The sequence below is a fragment of the Clytia hemisphaerica genome, unplaced genomic scaffold (assembly GCF_902728285.1).
Source record: "Clytia hemisphaerica strain Z4C2 unplaced genomic scaffold, Clytia hemisphaerica genome assembly, whole genome shotgun sequence".
Classification (NCBI taxonomy): Eukaryota; Metazoa; Cnidaria; class Hydrozoa; order Leptothecata; family Clytiidae; genus Clytia; species Clytia hemisphaerica.
The window spans coordinates 1,973,462-1,992,866 of NW_027103770.1; the positions used below are offsets into that span (position 1 = coordinate 1,973,462).

The following is a 19,405-nucleotide window of genomic DNA, read 5'->3' on the forward strand; positions in this document are numbered from 1 at the left end:
ATTCGAGATAATCCTTTTCACAATGTCACCCTCAAATTTCAAATGAAAATAAGTCTCAAGTTTTTCAAATTTGCTAAATCAATAAGGCAGGCGAAGAAAGAAATTTGAAATTTTAATAAGTTTAATTTGGAGTGGAAATTATTTCATCAAATTATATTTACACTTTTTGGTTATAATCGTTACAACAAAACAAAAATTAGTCTTTAAGTGATACTTCATATCAAAATTTCCTTTAAAAAGCTTTACAACATTGCTAATAATAATACTATATAATTCATCAAATCAAAAAAATATGATATAACGCGTGAAAGATGTTCCAATAAACGTATTTGTGTGAGAACTAAAATGCAGGGAACGGGGGGACCCTTTGGAAGGTCACTGCAGACAAAGTCCGATATGGGTTCAATTTAGTTAGGATGTGTATTATAGAGTAACATAGCGATAATATGGTGTGCATTATAGAGGGTAATACGTATATCATAATAATTTAATTGGTCATCATTCAATAAAAATCTTCGAATATAAATTTAAACTAAACCATGCTAAAATCTAAAGCACAGAACAGAACGAATAGAACAATATGCTTGATGTCCAAATATGCTAAACCACAAGAAGTATGGAACACTATTAGCATTCATCATGCACAAAACTTCGTGTGTTGTTAAAAATTTGTGTTATCTGAAATATCCCCCAAAAAGCAAAAAACATCCAAAGTTTAATTTGGACAGAAATTCAGGAGAAAGAACTGATATTTTGCGTAGAACCACGCGGTAAAACCTCTGACAAACAGGAAAAGTGTGTACATATACCGTCATTGCTCTTATTGCATCGCATCAATCGAGAGAAAAAACTTGAGATTCTTTACTTGGCATACAACACATCGATGTCGGCTTGGTAACTTCTTTGAATGTTCTTACGTTTCAGTTTGAAAGCTGCAGTCACCAGGTCATTCTCAGGCGTCCATGGTTCGACACACAATTTGATTTTAGCAGGTAACTCGCTCTTGTGAAGGTTAGCTATGGTGAAAAGAAAAGGAAGTTTTCGAGTTTTTTGACGCTCGTTGTTTCCAACCAACCCAAAGATTTGAGAATTTTCGGGAAACCCGCGGGATTTTCGAGCTGTTTGTTCAGACAAAAGAGTAAGTAGGTAATTCAAGTACAAATTTCGTAGGAATTCCACGCGAAAGATTTAACAGACTTCAGTTTTGATGATCCTTATAAGTGAAATATTATATACCCCTACCCTAAATCGGTATACTTCTAGCGGGTGGGCCCTCTTTCGGAACCTTTATGAGTATTGGATATTTTTTATAAGGGCTTGGAACGTTGTTTGGTTTGTTCACCTTACAAAACGACTTATGCAATATAAATCATACCTCCTTTGCCAGCAGTTTGGATGTCTTGCAACACTTTCGCGACCACATCTTTGTTTGAACAATGATCTTCAAAAGCTCCCGATGCTCCTAAACTAGCTGCCAATTCTTCAACGGCCGCTTGAACGGGCACAACGAGCAACACGATGAACGTTTCACGGGAATCGCCGTACGCGCAACAGTTCTCTACGTATTTGGATTGTTTCAAGGCGGCTTCGACTTTTCCGAGTGAGATGTATTCACCGTGAGCTAGTTTCACCAAATCCTTCTTGCGGTCTGTGAGTAAAGAAAAGAAGAACGAAAATGAACATTAGTTATGTTATGATACAGTATTGCAAAGTATAGGTTTTTCAAATATGGATGGGAAACATGAAAAACTTTTGATCCTTTGTGTCATTTGACCAAAATTCATGAAACTTGCAAGACGTAAATCATGTATTTGTGTTTCGTTGCTGGACGTAAAAATTACAGCACCTCTTTTAATAGGATGATTGAAGATAAAAATAAGACAAATTTGTCGAAGCGGGTGTAATGAAGACAAAAAGATCGTTATGATTCGTTATGATTCGTTACTTCCACAAAGTCTTATAAAAACAATTTCCCAAATACAATAATTTCTAAAACACCTTAACATGGAGAAAAAAATTTCTTAAGGACATCATTTAACGCGTTTTCTATCATTTGCTGACACAGCAATTTGAAGATTAGAAAGAAAGCTTTTCTCCGCCTTTCGCATTGCGCGCTCGCAAATTGAAAAAATATCTTAATTCTGCTTAGTCAGCGTAAGTTGTGTGTCTGCCTGTTTAGTGTACCATCAATAATTATGTCTTTAACAACTCACCGACGATCCTAATGACACCGTCATCTTCTACAACACCGATATCACCTGTGTAAAACCATCTTTTCCCGTCTTGCACCTTGTACGATTCACGCGTCTTGGCTTCTTGTTTCAGGTAACCTAAAGTCACGTGATTACCTCCGATGATTATCTCACCACGTGGGAACGGCTTATCGTTTACTGTGTAGCCACCTGGGAAAGGAAAAAACAAAGTAGAAAAATTGGCGTTTTAAGCTATGTCTACACTGATAAGTTTTAAGGAGGCTGTTACACGATTGTTGCATTGTATCAACGGTGAGCTTAGTATCTGATTAGCTGATATGAGAATGTCAAAAGAGATATGCCTAAAGACAAAAGGCGCAGTAGGTGTTGGAAATTCTTACCTTCGTCCCAGCTTTCTAGTTTGATTTGACAACATGGGATGGGTCTTCCTACACGTCCTGTTGATTGATCCCAAGCTGAAAAATCAAGAAGCAAAGTTTTTTGACATGGAATATTTATAACATCTCTTATGATAAGACTAAGCTTAGATTGTATAAAAAACTCTAGGTTTAGAAGTCTATTGTTGTAGCTTTTTTTTATTTAAGGTTTGAAAATGTGGACGGAACTAAACTGTTATGTTTAAATAGAGCGGTCCCTTGATATACCTTGAGATACCTAGTAGGTCAAATTCCACACATCACAAAAATGGATAGTAAAAATGAACAAACATACCATTACAGAGGGTACCACCAGCACACGTTTCGGTTAAACCGTAACCTTGGCCAATGGGACAACAGAAACAGACGTTCATGAATTCTTCAGTTTCAGGAGAGAGAGGTGCGCCACCGCTCAACATCATTCGTAATTCACCACCCAGGATGGCACGAACCTTCTTGAAGACAACTCTAATTATACAAGGAGTAATATAGTAGAATTATAACCTTAATTGATAGTTACCAGGCTCACATTTTCGAGAAAAATAATTTGGTAAGTTTCCTCATAGAAACTGGAAAAACAGATTGAAAGAACCCTCACAATAGTTCCAAAATGAAGTTACAAATTGCATGATAAACCAAGCGAAGCCAAGATCCTACCCCTTTCAACATTTTTGCCTTTTTAAGAGGAAAATTGATAAGTCATAAAAAATAGCACGACTTACTTGTTCAGTATGGGAGTGTCATATCCTTTTCTGATGAGCCTCAATTTATAGTTGAAAGCGAAATTGAAGAGCGCTTGTGCGAAAGGTGAGCCACCGGCCACTTTATCTAAAACAGCTTTTCTCATACGATCCATGATCATCTAGAAAGATGAAGAACGGATAGAGATTAGAAGAGCAAGATAATCCTTATTTCAACATCAACGTCTAGAACAGGGGGGGGTCGGTAGTAAAATCTCAGACATATATGAGTAGTAAAAGGATTTTTACGAATTTTTACATACCACCACCCAGACTCTTGGAAGAGGTATTTTACTACCCTGGTAGTAAAAGTTTTTGGGACAATTTGTCATGGAGACCACCTACTTTTTGTTTGCTTTTAGGACTGATTTTACAAAAAAAGCTAAAAAATGATTATTTATGTGACACATTTGTCACTTAGTGCAAAAATTAATGTTTTGCCCTTAGAATCAAAGTCTTTTTTATATTGACAAAAAATTTCGAGGATTTTTAGTTTGCAGCAAACAACTTTCCAACAGAAAATTTTTTCAAATTATAAAAATTTTCAGATTTTTTCGGAAAAGTCATCCAAAAAATTGAGAGAATTACAATAATATAGCTAAAATTTGCTAATTTTACCAGTTTAACTACCCAGGTAGTAAAATTTTTTCAACATTTAACACATAGATACCACCCATTTTAGTATTTAACTACCCTGGGTAGTAAAAGTTTTATTCGATTTTTCGTCACACCACCACCGTAGTAAACGTCATTATGTCTGAGATTTTACTACCGACCCCCCCCTGTAGAAGGCTTTATTCATTCTTGTTAGACTGGAGACTTGGTTTATTTCAAAAGTGACAGAGGATCGCAGTCTACAATGAGAAGTTACGACGAAGAAAACTTTTAAAAACGGGTATGTCAATAGCTTCTTGGTACTTTAACAACCTTGGTACAATAACCATGGAATGACGAATGACTATTTTATGTACATTTTCACATCAAGAGGTCACACTATCATGAGATTACACATGTACTAAAAGCGCTTAATAATTTTAACAATTTATAATTATTTGTGAAGATGCATTGGAGCTTATATTACACTAACCGGAACAGCAGCCATCAAAGTTGGTCTAAGAACACTCGCATCTCCTTTGGTTCCTTTCTTGATCTTGGAAGACTAGAATAAAAGAAAATGGTTCATGACTTGAGATTGCATAAAAGATGAAGCACAATTAAAATTTGGGCCAAACTTTTAAATCAAATGCGAACTTACTTTTCTTTGAATTTCTCAGTAAATTATTATGGGTCACAATTACGACCCCACTCAGCATTTTGTCCAAGGGTGACATTTGTTGCAATATTAGCTACCATTAATAGCTTCAATTCTTCGATTAATAGCTTCAAAAAGATTTGATAGCAAAGGTGAAAATAGTTTTAAATAAGAATTTTTCTTAAAAAAGACATACTTGGTCAGATAGAGTCAGCGCACTTGAATATCCAATCGGTGTAGCCAATGCTAGACATCCACATTCTAAAACGAATGAGGTGATTCATATAAAATCGTCAAGTAGTTGGACACGGGAAAAGCGCAACGCATTTAATTTATCGTATCGATGACCAAATAATCTCAAGCTATCAAATGCTTGCCTTATCACCATTCCTCATATTGTATATTGGGGGCAAGATCTAGTATATAATACTTAACCCCAACCCTATGGGGGTGGTTAAAGATCTTTCAAAAAAGTCGAAATGGTGGGGTTTACAGGTGTTTGTTGCTTAAGATGGGGTAGGAGGCAAAAGGTAGGGTAGGAGGCAAAAGGTGGGGTACGTCTCGAGACACGGGCGGTTTTAAGAACTTTGGCTCCAGCTTTTTATATTTGTGTTTTGTTTTCTGCATGGACTATTAGTGTTTTTATGGAAGACTTACCACAAGCTAACTCCATGATATGTGCCAGTGGAAGGTAACCGATATAACGATCGTTTGGTCTATGAATGAAACACGTTATCTTAGAAAAAAATACTAATAGAAAATATACTTTTTTGAAGACTAAAGCGTTCGATTTTAAATGTTTTTTTTACAACGTAAAACATTCGATTTCCTTAGCCCTGTTTACCTGGTTTAGAATTTGAAACAACATTTCTGATCAGGGGACTAAGAAAAGTCTAATGCATTTAATTAAGTAGGCATCAGTGGAATGAGACCAACCAATGAGACATTTTACACCGAGAGCTGTACTATTGTAACACAAGAATAGATCTGTCGTTTGAGATTTGAAAATTTAAAGGGAAGAAAAAAGAAGAAGAGGACTTAAAAATAGAATTAGTTAGGAGTTGGCCGACGAGAAAAGGATACTATACACAGGACAAGCAAAATAAATTTTGAAAGAAAAATGAAATAAAAACAGTTTACTTACCCCATGTTTGGGACACTGGAAACGAGTGCATGTAAACAAGATGTGACATTCAAATGAGAAATGATGACACCTAAAAAAGGTATTGGAATTTTTTACTTCCAAATTGTAAAAATATCACCTAAAAAGCTGCAATAAATTCAGAGTTCAAATTAAAGTCAGAAAATAAAAACCTAAAAAAAGTAAGTCCATCCACAGTTAAAACCAAACGTGAGCATTACACACAACACAAGAAAAGACAAGACGACTCAGAGTCGAAAATTTCGCAAAGTCTTTGATTATTCATAGACAAAATAATCATATTAAAAACGACCGGGGAGTACTAGAGTTGGAGAATGTCAATTGGACCTGAGAAAAACTGGCTCTAACAGAGAATAAAGTTACCCTTACAGTTACAGAGACAAGGCGAAAATGTGACTCTTAGAGCACATTTTCAAAAAAATTTCTAACCTTCTAGAGATTTTTATGACTTTTCAAGTTTTTCGTACCTTAAATAATTCAGAGACTTGGGAAGGTTAAAAACCAAACCTTGTGTGCATCAGCACATACCTGGCACCTATTTATGCCTAAGTATCCCCCCCGTCACCATTAATAGAATGCAATAAATAGAACGGGGCTAGAGCTTTATTGTCACCCAAATGTGAACATTTTAGTCATATAGATTGTTCACCTCTAATGAGCCACACCCCCCCCCTCAGCGGCACCCCTAATCACGCCATCACGCAAAAAAAAAGTCCCAATCACGCCATCACGCAAACCGCTGGGGGGCCTCTCTAATATATCATTCCAATTCTAACGGTACATAACTTTCTACTTTAATATAACTTGGTGCTGAGAATTAGTTTGAAAGTAATTAAAGTATCTACATATTTTTGAGACGACAGACTTTAATGACGGATACATAATATATACTCAATAAAACAAAATCAAACACAATCAACTTTGACGGGCATTTATTTTGCTGATGCCTTGAAAAATAAATATAAAAATAATTTAATTTTTGGCAAAATATTGCTATTAGATAAAAAAAACTGTTTCAAGGCTCGAAAAGCACAAATTTGGAATATGACATTAATATTTTAAATTTGATGGAAATTAATTTAAATTTTTAAGGCCAATTTTTTTCTGCAAAAATGTTTTACCTTAAAGGTAAAACTTTGTTACTGCTGTGTTACTTGCCTTGAATCCATATTATTGAGACGTGGAGTTACATATTTTTTGAGAATTTGTTGATTGACTACCCGGGGGGGCACTCGATTTTGAAAACGACCGTACGTTCGGCCAAAAACCAGGTCTCTAAAATGGGACCCTTACAGTTACAGTGCAGGAAAAATTTGGCTGAAAATTGACCCTTTATTGTGCAATTTTTCGAAATTGTTAGCCCTTTTCAATTTCTCAAATTTTACCTCAAAATTTGGTATTTTCCCAAATTTTACACCCTTACAGTGCATTTTTTCCCACTTGCTGACAAATCAACCCCAACCCAGTGCACTTGGTGCACTTATTGTCCTGAGATATGACCTCTAAAGTCCAAAAAATGACGATTTTGGTGACGTCAGCATTTTTACTGAGATGGATAAATTGGAACGTCTAGTTATGTGCTAGTCATGTAGCCCTGATCATGGGCTTTCAGAAAAATATATGGTTTAGTATGTTTAAACCAACTGTTGGCGAGATATAACGATTTTAAAATCGAAAAAAAGTGCTGACTCAGCAAAAATAAGCGTTTTAAACGATTTTAAAATCGTTACATCTCGCCAACGGCTGATCTAAACATATTAAACCATATGCTTTTCTGAAAGCCCATGATCAGAGCTACATGATGAGGTTGTCGATGTTTCAATTTATTGCTCTCAGTAAAAATGCTGACGTCATAAAAATCGTCATTTTTTGGACTTTAGAGGTCATATCTCGGGATCACGTGGTCCAAATCTCAAAAGTGACCCCATTTTCTTTATCTACTCATCGAGAGGAATCTGCCTGTCTAGTTATTTTTGACATTTGAAAACAATTAAAAATCAGTTGTCAAGGGTCCCCCCCTTGATTAATTGTAGAAAAAAGTACCATGTCCGCCATTATGGATGGCACCCTCAGCACCCTCAAGGGTGTTCCCATCTTCATGGGGGTGGGGCTTTTTTTTGGTGATTCCTGACATATTCCTGGACCTCTGTGCAAAATTTCATCTCTACACCATTTTTGTCTGGGTAGTTATGCAATTCTACCTGACTATAATGTAATTGAGCCTTCCTTAATGTCATAATAGACCTTTTTTCAAAGAGGACGTCCTGTTGAATAATTATGTAGTCCAGCCATAGAAACAATGATAGTGTACTTCATCATGCATATTGTAATAATTACGCATGGTTTTATCATTGTTTTTTCTGCTGGACTACATAATTATTCAACAGGGTGGCCTCTTTGAAAAAAGGTCTATTAGCATAACATTATCAAATACCTATCAATTACTGTACGTTGGTCTAATGTCAACATCCCCCTTCTAATTTCGACAACCTTCTTTAAAGATAGGGATAATTGCAAGGTCAGAATCGCTGATGGAAACCATTTTTCTTTCCTTAGCGATCAGAGAGGAAAATACCTTTTGTCTATAAGTCATCCCAATCTTCCTATTATTCCTATCTCTAAGGAAGGGTGTCGGAATTTTAGAAGAGGGATGTTGACATTAGACCAACATACGGTACCAGAACCAATCGATATCCAGTCAATTGATTTGTTATCATTTTGTCATCGATTGAAAATGAATCAATTGTTTTGAGTGGGAGTCTGACACTGTATAAAAAAGTTTGTCTTTAGTGTTATATATCTGATCAATCAAAACTCAAATCCATTGTACAATCAGTATTCAAGCAACAACAACAACAACAGTCTTGCCGTTTTCCCTCGCATTCATTTGGGTTGACCCGGGTGAAGGCTCAATCACTTTTCAAGTGAACCGCTGTGAGTGGGAATCCCAAACTTTGACGCCTGCGTAGCAACCAAGCAGTTACATCAATATGCCAAAACATTTTGTTCAACCACCTTCACTTCAAGATAGGCCACCATAGAATGAACTTCCTTTTATAGGATGAACCATATAAATGTGGCTGTCAGCCTTGCACTCCATCGCAGAGGCTAATCAATTTTAATGACTTTTTTGACTAATGACCAAGTTAAAATCTTTTTAATTTTATATATTTGAGTATTAAAAAGGCATGCATTCAAATAATAAAGGTCTAAAATTTTTCTCTGGGCTACAGGTGTTAGTAAAATATCTCAAATAGGCTCTGTGATGGAGTGCAAGGCTGAAAGCCACATGAATATGGTTCATCCTATAAAAGGAAGTTCATTCTATGGTGGCCTATCTTGAAGTGAAGGTGGTTGAACAAAATGTTTTTGGCATATTGATGTAACTGCCAAGGTCCAATGACCACTATCCCACGAAGCTATGGCGCGCCAAAGCGGAAATAAATACTATCTTTCATTTCGCGACACTATCTTCCATTTCGCGACACTATCTTTCATTTCGCGGCACTATCTTTCATTTCGCGGCACTATCTTTCATTTCGCGGCACTATCTTTCAGTTCGCGAAACTATCTTTCAGTTGGCGACACTATTTTTCAGTTGGCGACACTATCTTTCAGTTCGCGACACTATTTTCCCCAAAAAACATTATCTTAATTGAAACAATACTATCTTTTTTACGTGATACTATCTTTATTATGAAAGCCGAAAAGTGCCATCGAGAAAAAAATATTTAATTTTAGAAAAAAAATATTTAATTTTAGAAAAAAAATATTTAATTTTAGAAAAAAAATATTTAATTTTAGTAAGAAAAATTAAATTTAGAAAAAATATCAATTTAGTTTAGAGAAAAAATTAAGTTCATTTCAGAAAAAAAATGTTTTAAGAAAAAAGTTTTTCTTTGGAGAGAAAAAAGAGAAAACCTTTTTTGCCTGATTCCGTGCATGCTTACACCAAAAGTCCACCGTCTGAAAAAAATTGAAAAAAGAAAAACTTTTTGGTCTGATTCCTCCCGGGCGGCACACTTACTTACAACTTTCGTTTTCATACTTCCTGGATTTGTCTTTGGATTTGACTTTTGTTATTCAGACAAGATCATTTTTAGTTAGTCACTTTCACATGACTAAACTCTCCAAATAATATGGTTTTCTTCACTTAGCTCGAAAATAGATCTTGTAATTCGACGTTTATAAAACACTAATTTCGGTTAATAAAAAGGTGTAAAAAATTTGGATTTGAAGTTTGGTTGGGGGAAAAATTGAGTAAAAGTTTTTGGTCGGGAATAAAAAAATCGGGTAAAAAAAGTTTTGGTCAGGTGATGAAATGTCGGGAATAAATTTTGTTGGGGAAAAATTTCGTCACCCCTTCAAAATTTTCGTCACTTTCCGCTGACATTTTTTTCCCATAGTAAAAAATTTTCTGATTATCATAAATAGGTAGGTAACGGTTGCGTTAGATTTCGGTAACAAAAATTAATGTACATAACAAACCGCGAAAAGCGCCAAAATTAAAACCCGCAAGAAGTAGTTCCAATAAGGTATGTTTTAAGGTTTTATTTTTTCTAAAGTAAAATTAAATTTTTTTCTCTAAATTGATAATTTTTCTAAGTTTAATTTTTTTTTACTAAAATTAAATATTTTTTTCCCAATTTAAATAAATTTTTTAAAAATTAAATATTTTGTTTCTAAATTTAAATTTATTTTCTAAAATCAAATATTTTTCTCTGAATTCAATTTATTTTTCTAAAATTAAATATTCTTTTATTCTAAAATTAATTATTTTTTTCTGAAATTAAAAATATTTTTTTGTCGATGGCACTTCTCGGCTTCCGTAAAAAAGATAGTATCCCGTAAAAAAAGATAGTATTGTTTCAATTAAGATAATGTTTTTTTGGAAAGATAGTATCGCGAAATGAAAGATAGTATCGCGAAATGAAAGATAGTGTTGCGAAATGAAAGATAGTGTCGCAAAATAAAAGATAGTGTCACGAAATAAAAGATAGTGTCGCGAAATGAAAGATAGTGTCGCGAAATGAAAGATAGTGTCGTGATATGAAAGATAGTGTCGCGAAATGAAAGATAGTGTCGTGAAATGAAAGATAGTGTCGCGAAATGAGAGATAGTATTTATTTCCGCTTTGGCGCGCCATACGAAGCGCCAATCCAACATGCCAGACTCTCAATCGATTACTTTTTCCAATCGATGACTAATCAATAAATAATCAATGGGTTGGATATCGTTTGATTTCGATAATTGATGGACAATCGATAATCAAGATTTTATGGGAAGCTCGACTGGCTATCAATTGCAATTGTGATCGATTTTCCATCGATTTATTATAAAAAGATGTTCGATATTGATCACAATTGACATCCAATCGAGTCCAATTGATTAAAAAACTAATCTATTATCAGTTAGAATAGTCTCGATTATCGAAATTGATCGACATCCAATCAATCGGCTAGTTATTATAATTAGTCATCGCTCATCGATTGACATTGATTGAGTCTGGAAAATGACAATTAACACATCAAAAGGTAGCTTCTATCACTTATAGATTGACACCCCCTGCTATGAATTCTTCTGTGAAATACTAAGTGCTAAGTAAACGATAATCTTTCTTACAACACAACCTAATCAAATATCAACAAATAATTCTACCTGTAAAAATGAAGATCATACCTCCTGTGCTGTCTGTTGTGTTTGTCTGTATTTGTTGTTGTGTGAAGTGATGTTCAAGGGCAACTCTAATTGTAAGATTCATATCACTTCATTGGTGCATTTACTAACTACACAAACATAAAATACTATGCTAAAACAAATATAAACCTCTTTAAGTACTCTAAAAACATCAAAACATGATAAAAATCCAAAAATCCAGAGCAAGTTTGACAGCATGATCGAATCCGCCATTTTAAAAAACAAGAATGTTTACGAATGCTTGGTTCCACCTACCTAGCACTTGCGCACTGGAATCATTGAATTTTATCTTAGCGAGTGAGTCCATATTTTAGAATCTTCGAGAATGTTCTAGAAGTTTCAACTACTTTCGTTTTCTAAAATTTTCATTACACCGCCGCCGCCGCGAAAGACGATCGTAATACTTTCGCTATGCGAAATTAAAAATATATGGTACCTTTGGGAACACCAGTGGATCCTGATGTGTACATCACCACAGCTACGTCATCTTGATCCGGTGATTCTACCGGTGAATCAACTATATTCAAAAAATAAATAAAAGTTTAGAGAATCATCTCAAAAGAGAGATATGACGATGTTGTTATTTGTTAATGAAACTAAAAGGGGGCTTGCTTTTGTTCTTTGGAAAGAACTTTATCGAGTGATGCCAGTGTTCTAGACCTCACTTTTCAATTAGACATGGCAAGACTTAAACTCACTCCGTAATAGCTTCCTTCCAACGTTATATATATGGATTTGCTAACATTTCAGAGATTTTGTGTTCCAAAAGAAATGATCCATCTGTTACAACTTGTTCTTTTAAAAAATTTTAATGAAATCTTTCCGACTTTGAAGAACAAATCTTTGGGTTAGAGAATGTGACTAGTTCTGAATAATGATAGCGAAGAAAACACTTACAATTCTTTAGTTTGGATCCAATATCTTTGATTTGTTGATAAGAATAGACTTTGATGTTTTCAGGGAATTCTTGTACAAGCGCTTTCTTGGCATTTCCAAAATAGACAATTTGTTCAACGTGTGTTAGTTGGGAAATTAAATTTTTCAGTTTGGGTAGAAGGGCTGCATCCACCATGACATACTTGGCTTCTGCTTCGTTGAATCCATAGACCAAAGCATCGTCGCCAAGAGTGGCATAGATTGTGACAACTAGAGCAGAAGGTAAAGCAACAATTGATTGTACAAAGTTTCATCATGACCCTATGGTTGCTACACAATCACAGAAAAGCTTTTTTCCAAATCAATCTACTTTGATTTTGATGAGAATTGGCAAATGCTGCTCATAATCTTTTACTTAAACTCAAGAGGACAAAAATTTAATGACTGACACAATAATCTGCAAAGTTACGTAAATAGCAGTTGTGTATACGGTAATGATTTATAAAAAATCGATGTTAACAGTCTTTTGGATGCAATCTTTCCCACTTTTATTCTACATGAACAGTGGCTATATGAGACTTTTTTTTTGAGAAACACTCACAGCGGCTGTTCTTGTCCCTATACACTTTAAGAGTATAACTTTGGGTAAACTAAAGCAATAACTTATCCAAAATACCTGGGAAATTTCTCATGAAACATGCTTGAGCACTCAACATCCATTCAGCTTTAGTTTCGGCAAAGATGATAACATATTCTTTGGTTTGTACACCAATAGCTTTAAGACCAGCACTGACACGTTGAACTTCTGTATATGCTTCATTGTAACTCATCCACTTGTAGTCACCAAGGATCATCTTTTTGAAAATACGTCCATTGGGTTGGACTTCATCATCTTCGGCCAAAAGCTCTCGTGTTCCCATGCACCCTCTGTCTCCATGTTTTTCAACAGATTTTCTAAAGTAGAAATAAAATAATTCCGTTATAACCCGTTGAGGATTTTTGGATTTAAAAAAAAAGGTGGGGGTTGGGTTGATGAGAAATTTCAGGGGGGGGGTAAACCTATGTAGCACCCCCACCTACACCCATCCTCACTTTTTTAGCCGGGGTTGGAGGGGTGTTGCCTACTATGACTATATATAGTAGTAATACTTCAAATGGATACCACCCCTTTGATAATCTCTACTTAATAAAAGGTGATCATTTAATTAATTATCCTTCAAACGTTAAAAATAACCCTCTCAATAAACACTCCCCTAAGGATTGGCAAAACCCAACCTGTTAATTCTGAAACAAGTTTCTAGAGGATTGATAAAGGATCGTTGGTTTGATATCTTCAAATATTATATTATCTATAAATTTTATGTTGTTTGGGCTTCTGTTGATTGCATTCTACAAAGATACAAAATTCCCTGTAAATGCACCCTCAAAATATACTTTGTTAATCTTTGTTTATCACATATCACTGTGTTAAAATGACAAGTATAATCAAACATGAACAGTTAAAAACAAATAGTAATTCACTTATTAAAGTAAACACAAAGTAATCCTAGAGCTGTTGATGGTAATAACTAATCACTGACGTGATGATACCTTATCGGGGAAAACAATTTTAACGAAAATTTTTCACTGACAAAATTTATCCCTGACATTTTATCACCCAACCAAAACTTTTAACAGATTTTTTTATCCCCGACCAAAACTTTTGCTCGATTTTTTTTCCCCAACCAAAATTCAAATCCAAATTTTTACGCCTTTATTAGCCGAAATTAGTGCTTTAAACGTCAAATTACAAGATCTATTTTCGAGCTAGTGAAGGAAACCATTTCATTTGAACAATATAGTCGGGTGAAAGTGACTGAATTGTAAATTTGTTCGGGGAAAAGTGACAAATGGAATTTTGGTCGGGGGAAATTGACGAAAATACCTCTAGGTGACGAAATTTTTCCCCGACTAAATAAAACTCTTTTTTTCCCCGATAAGGTTTAACTTTTTTTTAATAAGAACAAACTATATAAGAACATAAGGCTTCAATGGCTAAAATGTGAAGAACAAGCTAAGAACATTTTAAGACTCTAAAACACCCGATTTCTTAGGAAAATAGACAAAAATGATCAAAAAATGATCAAAAGACTGCAAAAAATGGTGAAAAAAAGAACATGTTAAGAACATTTCTAGGCTGAAAACCAAAAAAGTTAAGAACATTCAAAGGCTTTAAAAATTTTGGATGTTCTAATAAAAAAAATATGTATCACCAAAAAATCCTCCATAGTAAAAATTCTTTATAAAACAAAGATTTTATATTGCCTTTTTGCTAATCAGTAAGGTGTAAGAAGAGGTCAGTGTACAATAGATCTTTTGCTAATGACAATGTCATGTTTAAAACTTCAAGGATTAAATCAATAAACAGTCCATTTGGCCTAATTAATTTGTTTTATGCGCTGATAAGTTTGAAGAAAGATCATTTTATCAGCAAGGTAATTTATAAAATTTTAAAAATTCTTCACTGGGTATTGAACATCTAAATCGGATAAATGCTAAGAAAAAAGCACAAAGAATTTCAACCTTCGATTTTGCTACACTTTATACCACTCTTCCTCATGAATTACTTGTAAAAACTTTGACAGATATCATTAATTTTATTTTTGATGGGGCCTGTCGCAATAAACTTGAATTTTCTGCAAATTCAGTCTATTGGACAGCAAAAGGAAAAGATGTATAGTGGTCATTGACCTTGGTTGTTGCACAGGTGATTGAGGTTTGATTCCCATTTGCAGAGGTTCACTTGGCAAGTTAATGAACCTTCACAATCACCTGGATCAACCCATTCCATTAGTGGGGAATTGGGGAATGTGGTCTTCTCCAACAACTGGAAGAATTTCAGAAATCGTTTTTACATTGAATTCCATTCCATTCCATCCCTCAATTATTGGGAAAAACTAAAATCAGTAAAATTGTACAGCCTTGAAAGACGGAGAGAGCGCTATCAAATAATTTACACTTGGAACGTCATTGAAGGCAACATATCCAGAATTTTAATTATTAAAAGTCAGAGATTGGGGAGGATTTGCAATCTAAAAGCTGTCAATATTAAACACAAAAATATCCAAGAGGACCCTCGTTTGTTCAACACCCTTCCCAGACCAATAAGAGATTTGACAAACTGCCCCAAAGAAGTATTCAAAAAACACTTAGACACCTTCCTCACAACTGTTCCAGACGAACCAATGCTTGCCCATTTTTTCACCCTTAGGCAAGCTGACTCAAAGAGCCTCAAGGAAATGTCAAAGCATTGGACAAAAAGCAAAAGCCACAAAGAGGTACAAAGAGGTAGGTAATTGGGTAGTCAGTCCAAGGTGCTGACAGGGCGTTTATTGAAAGCGTCTATAGTTGTGAAAATAGGCCTTATTAAAGCCTCCTGAAACATAACCAAATAGAAATAGAAATAAACAAAGGTAAATTTGCCTGGCTCTGAAATTTCTTGCCATGTCATACAACGCCATACATTTAGTTTTTGTCTTGCCTAGCAAAAACTGGAAGTATAGTGCAGACAAATACTAGCAAATGCCCAGACCAATTTACCCTTAATTTGTTTTTAAATTGAAAATCTCAAACTAAACAGAGGTGCATGCCGAATCTCCAGTGCGTCACAAAGAGCGATTTTTCGATTCCACGCAAGCGCTTCAAAACACCAGCTGTTTTCAAGTTTTGTCTCGTCTATCCAAATGCTTCATCTCGCGTAGGCTTAGGGGTCAAGACTAGAACCCCAATACGAGACATTTGCCTGGCTGAAAAAATATCAGTGTTTACTCACTGGAAATACGCAACTTTTTGAAGCTTTATTTTTTTTGGTTGTGCTTCATTTTAAAAATAACGAAGATGAAAAGTTACCATCAATCCTGCAAGTAAAAGAAGGTATTCCGACTAGTCTACGAAAAGAGCACTCACGCGGTGAATAGCCAAACGGTGTCAATCGAACAACTTCGAACGGAAATCGCAATCGAACCAATCGAACGTAATCGAACGCGATCGAATGATTGGGATTCAATTGTCGAACGCAATCGAACGGCCGATTCTTGGGTAATATTCGATTGTGCTCGATTGCGTTCAAATAACGTTAGATTGGTTCGATTCATAGTCAACCATGTTTGATTGGTTCGATTGATTGTAAATTACCTTCGATTGAACTTCGATTATGTTTGATTACGATTATGTACGATAAGTTTGATTGCGATTAAATTAAATTTGATCACTCCTTTGGAGCTTTTTTAGCGTGGACGGCCGAGTGCGTATACCGTACTATAGTGAATAAAATCGAATACAATTGAATCAATCAAATGATGCAATCAAACATAATCGAACGTAATCGAAGCAATCGAACGGCAAATTCTGGGTAATATTCGATTGCGATTCGATTGCGTTCGACAATCGAATCGCAATTATTCGATTGTGTTTGATTGTGTTCGATTGCATTCAATTGATTCTGCATTTGATTTGTTCGATTGACACCGCCTGGGTTGTCTGGGAATAGAATATTTGCAAAAATTATGTATGCATAAAACTGACGAAATCCTTTCTTTTTTGTGCTTAGGCGACGCCACCATCGATCCTGACTTAACAATGGAGAACCAAATTTGGCAATGCATAATTATTACAAGTGGTAGAGAAAGTCGGTGTGACACAAAAATTGCGTGATCAACGAAGCGCTAGAAAAACGCCCACTGAAAGTTGAAACTAGAAATTTATTGTATATTTCACTGATGAAGTATCAAACTTTTTGCTTTTTGTAGCTATTATAAAGTCGTAGTTTTTACATAATATTTTTTGAAAGTCAAAGCACAATTAAAGTGAATTTAAGATGATTGGGTGGATGATTCGCTACTTACCCCCGGATTGTTTTAGTAGGCACTTCGGTCACATGAATAAAAACACGCGTATATGTTGAACCCGACTGTGGACTGACAGAAATTGCATACATAAATTATTGTGGAAGTGAACGCTTGAGACAAATGTTTGGGAAATCAAAAAGACAACTTTTGTAGGATGTTGAGTTTTGTTTATATGGCACTTTGTGACGGACTGATCTTACGCATGAGAAAATGAGAAAAATGTTTCCCAATTTTTTGATCGGAAATATATATAGTCAACTCAGGTAATCGTTACGCACTCCTAATTCTTACGCACTTTTTGAATCACCAATATTTCATGATATACTTGGTTTCTAACCTTGAAGTAAAATTATTATGAAAGCCAAACCATTTCCCTACCTTTTGTACCAATAATTTGTTTCTGTTTTGACTTCCCGCTCGCCAAAATTTGCTTCAAAGAAAATGCGCTGTGGCGATACCGTTTTGATATTTTAGAAGGATGAAGTAACTTTTGAACTGAGGAGATCTGGGTACAAGATAGCGCGCAAATGGTTGTTGCTAAGAAGCAGCCTATTCAAGTACGTTTTATCCCACCAAATGTTTTTTCTTGAAAATTCTGTGATAAATAACAAGAGCCGCAGATCAATTAGGTGCGTAAAATTTACCAGGGTAGCCCAATCATTAAGCACCTTTTCAAGTTACCATTCAAGCTTAAAGTCGCCAATACATTGTTTCAAGTAATATCTTTTCAACACAGTTTAATAGCCAATTGGTTTTCTTAACAGTTTTCCGATATCCACGGAATCGATAGAGAAAAATGCGGAATAATTGCAGATTTGGCACCTAATCATTACGCAGTTGAAAAATGTTGCTTAATAATGAATTTTGGCTTATCGAAGATAGCTTATATGAATGAAAAAGGTTGGAAAATGCTTTAGCTATCTAAAAAGAGCTCAACTAGCCTTTCATCACAAGAATTAGCCAAGAAATCAACCTTTCTCTGAAAAGTGCGTAACGATTACCTGAGTTGACTATATATACTGTACTGTAAGTTGGTCTAATCTCGACATCCGTCTTCTAATTGCGACACCCTTCTTCTTTAGAGAAGGGAATAATATGAAAGCTTGAAACACTGATTGAAAAAGGATTATTCCTCTCTGACCACTAAGCAAAGAAAAACAGTTTCAGCCTTTCTATACATTTCAGCTGATAAAAAGGGTGTCGGATAGAGGAGGGGTGTCGACATTAGACCAAGTTACGGTAGTATGTGTAGTAAGTCCCCCATTTTCAAGTTGCAAAATCAGTTAAATCAGGCTAAAATTTCAGTTTTCGCAAAGGCGGTCATCGAAAAAATGCTCTGTTCGCGTCGCAACAGGTGTTAAAAATGCATGCGGGCGGACGGGCATTCAAAAACATTCCCGGGGCGGGGCGGGGGGGGGGCAGGTGGTAACGCAAGCAAAACAATTTTTCGATGGTCGTCAGAGCAATTGAGAAAAAAGCTATATTTTAAAAGAACAAATTGCTTTTCCCAGTTTTTTTTCGCATGCTGCACCGGAAAATCAGCAGAAAATTTGGTGCGGGCGGGTGACGCGAATAGAACAATTTTTCGATGACCGCCAAAGCAAAGGTCTTAGGTTGGCAGATCTGCAAAAGTTAGAGTAAGCAAGGTCACAAAAAACTAACAAAAACAAATAAAACTGGTCTGATACCTTTGCTAGAGAACACAAAAAAAAGAAAAAAATGCAAATAAATTTAGCTTACTTAAACAACTGATCCAAGGTAGTGATCCCATCAAACCCATCTTTGGATCCAGAAAGGTGGTTAATATCAGCATAAGGACCCTCTGGACGTCCAGTGATTGACTTTCCTTGGATGTGTCCATATTTTGGTCTTTTGAAATTTCCACTCAAAACATACCAGGGTATAAAAGTAACGGTATTCCAGAACCATCCAACGACGCTACACGATAATGTGAAGAGCTTGATAGCAACAGAGTCATTTGATCCTGCCATGACAATGTTAATGGTGAAAAGAGTAAAGACACTGATGAACTTGAATCCAAACCAAGAACCTCCTACAAAATCCTCATTTTTGTTATTTCTGACGCGTGCCGGTCAACCAAAGCCTCCAAAATCGTTCAAAGTTCAAAGGTGCGTGGTTAGGCACACTAAATTTTGTTTTCAA

The 19,405-nt window shown here is 35.3% G+C and overlaps 1 protein-coding gene across 1 annotated transcript; it reads right to left on the reverse strand.

Moving 5' to 3' along the window:
* Positions 1-120: 120 nt before the first annotated feature.
* LOC136805937 (long-chain-fatty-acid--CoA ligase 4-like) lies at positions 121-19,361 on the reverse strand. Its single transcript, XM_067062525.1, has 14 exons — positions 18,983-19,361; positions 13,033-13,310; positions 12,378-12,626; positions 11,917-11,997; positions 5,766-5,835; positions 5,279-5,337; positions 4,818-4,882; positions 4,457-4,528; positions 3,352-3,491; positions 2,925-3,097; positions 2,594-2,668; positions 2,214-2,402; positions 1,376-1,648; positions 121-1,016 (listed from the first exon to the last, which is right to left on the reverse strand). Exons 1-14 carry the CDS (start codon positions 19,231-19,233, stop codon positions 862-864), a joined length of 2,130 nt encoding a protein of 709 aa, XP_066918626.1. The 5' UTR covers positions 19,234-19,361; the 3' UTR covers positions 121-861.
* Between the last annotated feature and the right edge of the window lie 44 nt (positions 19,362-19,405).